The 11,852-nt window shown below is 39.2% G+C and overlaps 1 protein-coding gene across 1 annotated transcript in view; it reads right to left on the minus strand.

Annotated features, from left to right (window-relative positions):
- Positions 1-11,236, minus strand: part of LOC123747281 (acid phosphatase type 7) — a 69,507-nt gene extending 58,271 nt beyond the window's left edge. Inside the window, exons 1-3 of the mRNA XM_045729361.2 lie at positions 10,983-11,236; positions 7,820-7,972; positions 4,444-4,638 (exon numbers count right to left, since the gene is read on the minus strand). Coding sequence (XP_045585317.2) covers positions 4,444-4,638; positions 7,820-7,958 — 334 coding nt within the window. The 5' untranslated portion in view covers positions 7,959-7,972; positions 10,983-11,236. The remainder of the gene's footprint in view (positions 1-4,443; positions 4,639-7,819; positions 7,973-10,982) is intronic.
- Positions 11,237-11,852: the final 616 nt, after the last annotated feature.

Consider the following 11,852-nt stretch of genomic DNA (forward strand, 5'->3'; position numbering starts at 1 on the left):
GAGAAGTCCTCACTGCCTGATGTTATAATGGAAGGGGACTTCCCTTCCAAACAGTAACACCTCTCCTCCCCCCCCTCCTCACCATCTTCCATACACCATCAAGAATCTTCCATCAACTTTTGGTCCAACTTTTGCGTCATTCAAAAACAAAACTAAAAAGTACCTACTTTCATCTTCATAGTTTTTTTACCTTGTTGCTTTAAAATTACACTGTATCTATTGCTACCCAATCTCCCAATCTTTATATACCCAATCCGAACATCTTTACCATTGTGATCATTGCTTTCTTCTTATATGTACTATCAATCTGCTGTATGGTGTCTATTAATCTTGTTTAAATTACCAATCAAGCTGTCAATGTAATCAATCAGAACTTTAATATACCAATGTGCTTTAATATACTTACTGTACTAATCTCTCTCATCTCATTTTTTTCTTGCAATGTATCTGTTATCAATATATTAATTCTGCTAGAATTTACCTACTTAAAATTATCTGTTAGATTAAGGACCTGCCCGAAACGCTGCGCATACTAGTGGCTTTACAAGATTGTAAATACTATGTTATGTATTCTCACAAACCCAATGTACCTTCTTGTATAAAATAAATAAATAAAGGTAAGATAAACATATGTACTGTATTGTAGTTAGAGATAAAAAAATTATTCAGAATAAAATGTATGTATAAGTTAATATTTTGGAGGGTGGGGGACAGATTAATTCAATTCCCTTTATTTCTTATGGGAAAAATCGCTTTGACTTACGATATTTCAACTTACGATCCATGTCTGGGAACGGATTCCCATCGTAAATTGAGGCCCCACTGTAGTTTATATTGTTGTTTCTACTTTATTGTATTGTATTGGCAATATTGTTCTTCAATTTGCCCTTATATGCATATATACATCTAAAGCATTCTATTAGGAATACTTTCATACCAAAATGAGCGCTGTAACATGAAAATTGATGTTAGGAACCGGAAAAAATACTAAACATTTGCGGGTGGGAATTGGGGACGTAGAGGGTAAGCGTCTGGGTGCTCCCTCGCGAGTAACGCGTGGCCCCTCTTCAACTCATCCGCAGGTGGAACGTGACCAGGTTTTTTATTTTATATGCATATACTCCTTTAGAGAATGCTATTGCAAACCCATTGATACCAAAATGAAAGACCTAGGACAAAAATTGAGGTGACCAAAGAGAAAAGAGGGTACACATTTTATCACTCTTGTGCGCTCCCAGGTAACTCGCTTGGTAAGCCGGGCTTTTGGAGCTTATATGCATTTACTAGTCTAGGGAATTCTATTGTGAACACATTGATACCAAATTGAATAACTTAGGACGAGAATTGAGGTGACAAAGTTGAAAAGAGTATACATTTTTCAGAATTACTGCCCCTCCCGTGGAATGCCCAAACCCGCCAGGGGTAGTGCGGAGCTCGCGCGCCCAGATCGTCAAAGTGTTAAAGGAACTGGCAGAAGAACTATGCCTGCCGCTGAAACTACTTTTCACAAAATCTCTGAACAAAGGGGTAGTCCCTCTAGATTGGAAATACTGTATACAAATGTTACTGTACCCCTATTTTAAAAAATGGCAGAAAGAGCTCAGCAGAAAACTACTAGCCGATCAGCTTGACATCCACACATCTGCAAGCTCATGGAGAAAATCCTCAGGAGAGAATCATTCACCATCTTTCAGTGAACAACCTTGTTCACCGAACAATCGACACAACATGGATTTGTTAAAAACAGATCCTGCCATACAAATTTGCTCACATTTTTGGAAAAAGTAACCAGCTACTCAGACAAATGCCTTCCAGTGGATGTAGTATACATGGATTTTGCTAAAGCTTTTGATAAGGTACCACATGAAATACTGGCAAGGACATTACAGGCCCATGGAATAAATGGTAAAATATTAGAATGGATAAAACAATGGTTGAAGGAAAGAAAACAAAGGGTCATGCTAAATGGAAACGAATCTGAATGGAGAAATGCAATAAGTGGGGTGCCACAAAGGTCCATTTTGGGACCTACCCTTTTTGCAATATACATGAATGACTTAGATGAGAATATTACAAACCACATCAAATTTGCAGATGATGATTTATGGTAAAGTGGGAATGAAAATGATATTGAAGCCTTACAAAGAGATCTACTTGAACTCCACAAATGGTCAGAAGACTGGCAGATGCTTTTTAATATCAACATATGTAAGACCATGCATATGGGGCATAACAATCCATGCCAAAATTACAAAATTAATAGCATTCCACTACAGCAGATTGATGACAAAAGGGACCTTGGAGTCAAGATCCACCACTCATTAAAAGCTGCACAACAGGTGGTGCAGCAGTCAGAAAAACTAACCAAACTCTTGAGAAAATCAAGCATACTTTTGACTATAAGGAAAGAAGGTAATGATCCAAGCATGGAAACCTCATTTTCAAAAGGACATAGCTGCTCTTGAGAAGGTGCAACATCAGGCAACAAAAGTCATTCCAGAGCTACGTCATCTCTCGTATTAGGAATGCTTGAAAGCCACAGTAGTAACAACACTGCAAATAAGGCATGACAGGGCAGATCTCATTGAAACATTTAAAATACTGAACAAGTTAGAGGATTTTGATCCGGATATTTTCTTCAGAAGGTCAGATGTAACACAAAGAGCAACGGTTTCAAGCTCAACAAACCACAATATAGGACAACAAACCACAGGAGATGCTTTTTCACCCACAGGGTTATTAACTCATGGAACCGCCTACCTGCCAAAGCCGTAACTGCCAAAACTGTGCTGAATTTCAAAATATACATAGAAAAGATCATTAAGGCAAATGGGGGGACCTTCGACAAGCCACAGGCTTTCTGTCCTCATCGAGGCCACTAGAGTTATTAGCTCTCAGGTAAATCAGGTAAATATTTCAACTCCTTATATAAACGAAAATTATCATATAAAAGATTAGCACAGTATGATATTTATCAAGGTTATCTTTTGAATTATATTTAGATAACAGTGGGAAAATTATTTGCTAAACATTCGTCCACATTGAATCACCAACCAAATGACAAAGTTATACAAGTTATCTTCCCATTTACCCAAACCTGCTTTTCCAATTTGTGGAAGAGCCATTTGTGGAGGACAGTTTCAAGATTTTTTGACAATCTAGGATGACAGATTTCACCCATTCTTCTCTATCAATGCAAACATTGGAAACCTTCTCATAAAACTTGATCAGGTTCATAAGGCATGACTTTCCTTTTCTAGATCCTGTTGTCTCTCAGATACAAGGTTAGTCTTCTCCAGGTGCTTCCCCTATCTTCTTTCTGGTTAACATCTCCAGTATTTTACAAGGTCTTCAGTTTCAGGTCTCATAAACATCCTCTTTCTTCAATAAGGGTACCATGTTTGCATTCTTCTAGGCTTTCCAGAGTGTAGTCCTTTGGAAACATTGCAATCCCCATAATCTTTGTAATTTTCATTTCTATAATTGCAATGATGTTCAATTGTATCATCTGTGCCCTTTCATGTAGCTCTCCTAACTTATTCATCATACTGTACCACCCACCGGTCTTGTAGTACAGTTGGCTTTGTTCTCAACTCACAATTGGAGATCCTGGATTCAATTCCTGGACAAAACAGAAACAGTTGTGCATGTTTCCTTTCAACTAATGTACCTGTTCACCTAGCAGTAAATAGGTATCTTGGAGTTAGGCAACTGTTGCATCCTGGGGAGGGTTAGTAGTTTAACCTTGAGGGGGGACCTCAATACAAGCCTAAATTATATATATATACACAGGCTTCCTGTCCCCAACAAAATATACTGTATGTTCATTAATGGACAACTGTATCCTCGTGAAGGAGGTGGGGGGTCAACACAATATTGGTTTGGGAGGTAAGAATGACTTGCGCCTTAGGTAGGTATCAGGTATCAAAAGATATGTGTTGGATGTAACACTTACTGGGTGCTTTATGAAACATTCCTTATTTTCCACATAAAGCAGCTAGTGATATAGTGTATAGTACTGTGTATACTGTTTAACATAATAATGTACTTGTACAATTAGTGATTAGAGGTACTCTATGCAAAGTGCAGTGTATTTTAAACAGAGTGTAGGGCAGTGTAGTTATCTTCAGACAGCTCACTCATAACTTATGAGGTACAGTACAGTAGTGACATAATGTGCTAGTAAGTGGGAGCTAGTTTTTATAGCACACAACTCAGAGATATGTATGTCATACAATGTACAACACTATCAAGGAGATATTGTTAATTTACCAGTACTTATACATGCACTGTTGTGTGAAATATTATGTACAAGATTTATGGAACCATGTACTTGGTATAACATATATATAGTATGAATTCAATACAAGCTTACTTACAGTATCACATGCATGACATAAAATGCTAAAAATGCAACATAAGGCAAGTTTTTAATTCTCTTACAGTATGCAGTGTTTGGCAGCAAGTCCTTCAGAGTGACTCTGTGTATCCACATCTGCCGGTGTTCATTACCGCCATCAGTAAACTCCTTGCTGCTGCCATCAACAGAGTTGCTCAGGCTTGCTGTCCCAAACTTTACAACAGCCGAAGGAGTTTCAGTTGGTGTTACCCAAGTAATCACGATGTCTTGGTTTGTTTCTTAAATCAATATTAAATATAGAATTAAGTGTCTTAAGATAAACCATACAGTATATACAATTATTCATGGATATTGAACAGGTATTAACTGCAAATATGCATCAATAAAAATAGGATAAATTTAATGTATCATAAATCTTATAAATTCCCTGATTTAAACCTACTATTTTGTATATCAAAATACCCCATTCTCCTAAAATGAAAATACATATACTGTAGTAACTGTTTTGTCAAATGTACCGATATGTAGTGATGGATCACTAGAAAGTTTACTTTTGGTATTACTGTATTGCATATGGACAAAACTAGAAACTTTGTTAACTGCAATGTTAACACTTTCGCGCTCTCGGCGAAGGTCACTCAGCCAACCGTATGTGCGCGCGGCGTTTTTATCGCTTAAGCGTAAAAACAAAAATGTGTATACTCTTTTTACTTTTCTGACCTTAGTTTTCATGCTACGTATTTCATTTTGGTACCAACGTGTTCGCAATAAAATTCTCTAGAAGAACATCAGTAAAAAAAAGTCACAAAAGCTATAGAGATACCAGCATGAAATAAATAACTACGAAGATGAGTCGCCGTGAGCGCTCAACAGCAACAAAATGTTTTTACTCTTGGGATTATTATCACCTCTACAATTGTCCTACAGCCTTAATTTTGGTATCAATGGACTCCCAATAAAATTCCCAACACGATGATATGAATATAATCGTAGAATAATGGTCCCGGCCCACCCGCAAGAGTGTGGGAAGTGGGCGCACTGTTACCTGGTAACGTTGACCAGACGACACACGCGCGAAACGTTGCTTTGAAAGTTTATACTTATTTCACTGTTCTGATATTATTATTGTATGTATGTCATTCATTTTTGTGGCAATGTTTTCGCAATAGAATGTTCTATGAGCTAAATTATACTACACAAACTTGGACCAAATAGGTGTACTTACCAAGGGAAGGCTGGTTGTGGAACAGTAAGTTGAGCATTTGTTCTTCTCTCCACCTTCTTCAGGTTCTTCATTCCTGAAGTTGCTCAACAGATGGTTTGTAGGTGGAGTGAAGCTGTTGCGGGTGGTTACTTCTTTACCACCCAATACACCTGTTTCCGGTGGTAATTGGTGTAGCAGGGAACAACACAGAGTGCAACACCACAGGTCTTGCATCCATAGTTCGTGTCCTTCCTTTTACCGGACCGTGCGCATGCATGACACTTGAGACGTTTGGGCAGTCTGTAAATTTCATGTTTCAGTTTGTAGTTCATGCGATTTTCTGAATCAACAATAGGGCGGCCAGGTCCTCTCGCTGGAGGTGTAACAGGAGTTGCAGGAGAGTCAGATTCATCTGACAAAACAGTTTCGTCAACTGGCAGTGTGGCAGACATGTCGGGTTCAGATTCGTTGTCTGCTTCATCTTGAGGTGGTGTAGTGAACAAAGGCCGCCTCACACCAGATGGTCCGGGAGTTGGCATGGCGTCAGCATTGGCAGGAGCTGTGTCATCATTTATGTCTGGAGCGTGCCGCAAGTGTTGAGATGATGATGATGTTTTAGGCCACTCCTCTGTGTCCCAGTGCAATAGGGCCCAGATTGCCACTTCGTGGAACTGTAGCAATGTTAGCTTTTTTCGATCAGTTGTGTTGTATTTGTACAAAACATAGGCATTATGCAATGCCATTTGCAGGAAATAAAAGGTAATCTTTTTGGTCCACTTGTGAGTTTTCCTGGTAAAATGGTAATATTTAACCATTTGATCGAAGTGGTCCACACCTTTCATGAACTTATTGTACTCGCAAATTGCAGTCGGTTTGTTCACTGTTACCTGTTGTATTCCACTTGTTCCGTCTCGGTTGCGAATTCGCTTCCTTCGCTGAACTCGCTGAGTGTCTGCATTGTGGATGTTGGTAATGATTGAAACCACTCGCTTGTCTTTCCACAGGAGAATGAAGGTATTATCTTTGCGGCGGTATACTGTGGTATCCAGTGGAAGTTTACCCTTGGCTAGAGCTTGCAATACCTTTGGGGCGCCACGTAGCATTCTAATTGTGCCACATGTGTACACCCCAAGTTCTCTCAATGTTTCTTGAGTGCTTGTAGAAGTGCTTGGGCCTTGACCTTGATCCATTTTTGATGAAGTAATTGGGTATAATCCACACGGAAACGGGTAAAAATGCTCGAGTTTGGCGCGCGAGGGGAGCGTGATCGACTCACGACACGTGACACGAAAACAATGGGTCCGTCACGTGACCGGGTAGGCCGACGCGCCAGGCGGCCTAGTGGTGAGAAAGAGAATTTCATGGCGCGTCGTTTGAAACAAACCACAATGAAATCGGATTAAAATTGAATTTTATACAAATATTTTAAAAGTAGACATAACTATATGTCCACTATGCGTTTACGTTAGACGAAACCGAACGCGCCGGCGCGTCCAGATAGCGCGAAAGTGTTAATTATAAATATAAGACATAAAGTAACCTAACCTCTCCTAGCAATCTTAGGCCTAATACACACTATATTAGACCTACTATAGTACATATTTGTACTCTACTAGGCCTAGGAATATTTAAGTTCTGTTTTCAGCATTATTTTTTCCCGAATCTATAAAGTTAAAAGTACAAAAAATGGTTTACTGGTGGTCTATCGCTACATATTGGTACTGTACTTTGGATCAATAATTACTATAAGTACTGTACTATCATTTCATGAGGATGGGTTGCAAAATTCTGTGATATTCAATTTTCAATTACCATACAATAATAATGAGGGATGACTGTACTGTATACAGTAGGCTTACTGTATCGGTTTTTAGTCACAGAAATTTAAGATGCCTTTAAGATTAACACTATCTGCCTTATAATAATAATAATAATAATAATAATAATAATAATAATAATAATAATAATAATAATAATATTAATAATGATGATAATATTTTATTTATTAAGTACACAAAGGGATCATATTATAATAGCCTCTCATTATGCAAAGGTAGTGTGGGAAAAGCAGAATGTGTGGCAGTATATGTACAGTGCTCTCCTGTATACAGATGCTGTACTGGGTGGAATGTCTGCACTGTGCCACCCTGCTGAACAGACGGTGATGGATGCAAACGTACAAGGTCTTTATGCTAATTAAAAGTGAGTTTAAGTTTAGAATCAATTTAAATTACAAAAAATGCAATCTTCCTTACCTCCTATGACAATGTGAATCTGCTGAGGCTGAAAGTCTTCGGTTGTAACATTGTCAATATTAATGACAAATGGAGCAGCTCCCAAGGCACATGTTATCAGAGCTGGGATCACGAGGACAAGCTCCAGCACCTTCATCATTCCTAATATTGTGCCTGACAAAAATGTGAATTATTGAAGGAATATACAGCAATATTTTCATAATGCTTAATGTTTAACAGAAAATTGCATACATTTACCAAAATTTACCTCAGATGCACCATTTCTATTGGCCTCAGTGGGGACAATGGGGCACAGGTTCCCACATTTTAAAATGAAGTACAGTACTCTATTGTCTTGGCATTTACTTCAGTGGGTAGGTGAATTCATGAGTTTATTACCCTATCAGTAAACAATTATTTGATGTTCGTCCTACATTAAGGTTTGTTGAGCTTGAAGGTGTTTTTCCCTTGTGAGTTTTATTTTAAATTTTATAGAAATGGTCTGGATTAATATCTACCATTGTCTAGATAACGAATAAAGTTTACAATTTTCTGGTATTAATATCTTGAGATGAGATGATTTCGGGGCTTAACATCCCGGCGGACCGGCCCTCAAAAAGGCCTCTTTTTTGTTACATATCCCCAGGAAGCAGCCCGTAGCAGCTGTCTAACTCCCAGGTACCTATTTACTGCTAAGTAACAGGGCCATCAGGGTGTAAGAAACTCTGTCCATTTGTTCCTCCTCCACCGGGGATCGAACCCAGAACCTCAGGACTACGAATCCGAAGCGGTCCACTCAGCTGTCAGGCCCCAAGCAGTAAAGACTGCCAAAATTAAATTAGTTGCACATCTTAAGGGTAAATGGTAATTACCTAAGTATAGTTACCTAAGTATAGTTACAGGATGAGAGCTATGCTCATGGGGTCTGTCTTACAGGGGGGATTACTCAGACAGTTTAAGTTAGAATTAAGTTAAGCTAAGTTTAAGTTTTATCAGTGCTCATGGTGTAGTGGTAAAACACTCGCTCTGTGCTTGGCAAGCCTTTGGCCTGGGTTCGTATCCTGGCCGATGGAGGATTTACTTGGCGCCAATGCTTAACTGTAGCCTCTGTTCACCCGGGAGTTAACGGGTACCTGGTTATTATTTATTGATTTATTTACATATATATATATATATATATATATACAAGATGGTACATTGGGTTTATGAGAGTACATAGCATTGGTGTTTTTACATTTTTGTAAAGCCTCTAAAATGCATAGCATTTTGTGGAGGTCCTTAATCTAACAGATAATTTTAAATAGGTAATTTCTAGCAAAAATTGAAAATTTTTTAACAGGTACATTGTAAGAAAATTTGAAAAAGATCAGTAGGTACATTAAAGTTTTAATGTACCTACTAATACAACAGAAAGTTAACAGAAACAGTTAAAGACTGTTACTTTTTGTTTCTTACTTTAACAGAAAGTTAAAGTAAAATTTGAGAGTAGCGTGTTACTCTAAGCGTGTTCTGCTACCTCTTAAGGGTAGGTAGCGTGTTCCGCTACCTCTTAAGGGTAGTGTGTTCCCATGGCCTTCCTCCTACCACCGTAACCGGCGGTGGGAAATGGCTCTGGCAAGGCTTAACTCATGAGCACTTAAAGGAGCACCGCCCTGCTCCTTATTGTCCAAATTTCATTGTCTCTCTTATGATCATGAATATCTTTGTTAAATGTCCAGACTTCAAGGACATGGGTGTTTCTTGTTTCCCGACCATCCCTCTCGGTCACTTGTCCCTTGATCAAATTCTTGGTGAATCAGATAACTTCGATATCGTACGCCTTATGCACGTTTGTTCTCGTATTGGCATCCTTTGTGATATTTAGGGTCTTTTGAATATCCTGCACATTTGATGTGCTACATAGCCTTCCTGGCTTGGTGCCTTCTTTTGATATTTACTTACTTCTCCCTTACATGATTCACGTTCCAACTGTATGCAGAAGATACACATGCTGTATTATAACAAGGGCTTCGTGCAGTGAAGTGAATAGGGCTTCGTGCAGTGAAGTGAATAGGGCTTCATGCAGTGAAGTGAATAGGGCTTCATGCAGTGAATACATGCACATCACTCTGTCAAAAATGTCATTCGGTCAATCAGCTTAAGCATTGTTAGGTCTGTCCAGCATGTGATGATCAAGCCAGAGAAACAAAGCTGCCAAAAAACATTAGACAGTTCACTTTTGCATAGTGGTAGATGGTTGGAAGAAGTTAAGTGAGAAGGTGGTGGAGGCCAAAACCATCTGTAGTTTCAAAGCATTATATGACAAAGAGTACTGGGAAGACGGGACACCACGAGTGTAGCTCTCATCCTGTAACTACATTTAGGTAATTACACAGACAACTTAGCTTTCCCTTGGCTAAGGGAAAGGCAACACTGAGAAAAATGTACAATTTTTATAAAGTTTAATTTAATCAAAATTAAAATAAGGAAAAAAAATGTCAGCATGATTCAGACATAATTTTTCCCTTGTTGCTGTTGAAACATCAACAAGGAGTGATCATACAGCTTAATGGGGGTGCCAAACTTAGAAGAGAACATATTATAAACAAGAAACTACAGTATTACAGTATCTACTGTGACTTGAACCATCTACATTTGTTTGTGTTTAGTTTAACAAGGCTTACTACTTCTTACCATAATATAATGCTGTTTTAGGCTGAATTGGTTAGTTTAGCATCTGTTAAGGGCAGAAAGTCTAGGCCATTCCTTGTAAATAAATAATCAAATAAATAAATACATAAATAAATGTCACCCACCCAGTTGCCTATTGCCATTATTCAGTTGCTTGCATGAACAATGAACACGACAGGAACTACATAATTATTTATTTTACTTAAATATTTACAATAAAGCACATTCATAAGTAGACACCAACGATAGTAGAGATAGTAGTACATGCTCACCAGGCCAATACACCTCGCTGAGGTGGCTAATACACTACAACAAGTGTCACGTGTGGTAAACGTCACAATAACTACTTGTCACAATCAATTGTCATATGTCACTTTTAAGGCTTGTAAATCAACTTCACAAGCGCGAGTCTACAGTATACCGAGGCAGTCTACCGTATTCTACCTCGCACTTGACCCATACAACAATGTCTTGTCTATTAATAGCTTTTAATATACATTAATGTGCAAAATACCTCAAACGACGGAGGAGGTGGAGATGACGAGTGGCACCCAGCGAGGCACTCCAGGCACTGAGACACTCTGAGGCACTCGAGGTACTGAGATGCTGAGGCACTCGAGGTACTGAGACACTGAGGCACTCGAGGTACTGAGGCACTCCAGGCACTGAGGCACTCGAGGTACTGAGGCACTCCAGGCACTGAGTCACTCTGTGGCACTCGAGGCACTGAGACACTCTGAGGCACTCTGGCGTTGTTGAGTCTTCATATACCTAACCTTTCGTACCCGAACCGTCGTCATGGGAACCATGTCAGCTGGTGATAACAATAACAACAATATCTGGGCGATAAAAACCACAAAAATTGGAAGATAAATTTCGTTCTCGACTCACAATCGAGAATTCAAGGTTCGAATCCCAGGCGGGACAAAAATGGTTGGGCGCGTTTCCTATCACCTAATGCTTTAATAACCCTCCTGGGAGGGGGGGGAGGGGAGGGGTAGTTATTCCACCTTGCGGGGAGGGGGTGGGGGGGGGACCTCGATATAAGCCTAACATATAATTCAGCGTATCGGGGGACAGGATGCCTGAGTGTATTCATACACGGTAGACCTATATGGTCGAATTCTCAATACACACACACAACCCCACAACAAGCTGACTAACTCCTGAGTACCTACTTACTGCTAGGTGAACAGAGGCATTAGGTGAAAGAAGATGTGCCCAACCATTTCTGTCCCGCCCAGGATTCGAGCCCGGAATTCTCTATTGTGCGTTGAGAACGAATCCGACTGGGTTCGTTGTCGAAAAATAGGGATAGGGTTCCGGTAGAACCCTATATTTTTATATTAAGATTTTTTTTAATTTATATTACAGGTATCATATT

This window comes from Procambarus clarkii, chromosome 10 (genome assembly GCF_040958095.1).
Source record: "Procambarus clarkii isolate CNS0578487 chromosome 10, FALCON_Pclarkii_2.0, whole genome shotgun sequence".
Taxonomy (NCBI): Eukaryota; Metazoa; Arthropoda; class Malacostraca; order Decapoda; family Cambaridae; genus Procambarus; species Procambarus clarkii.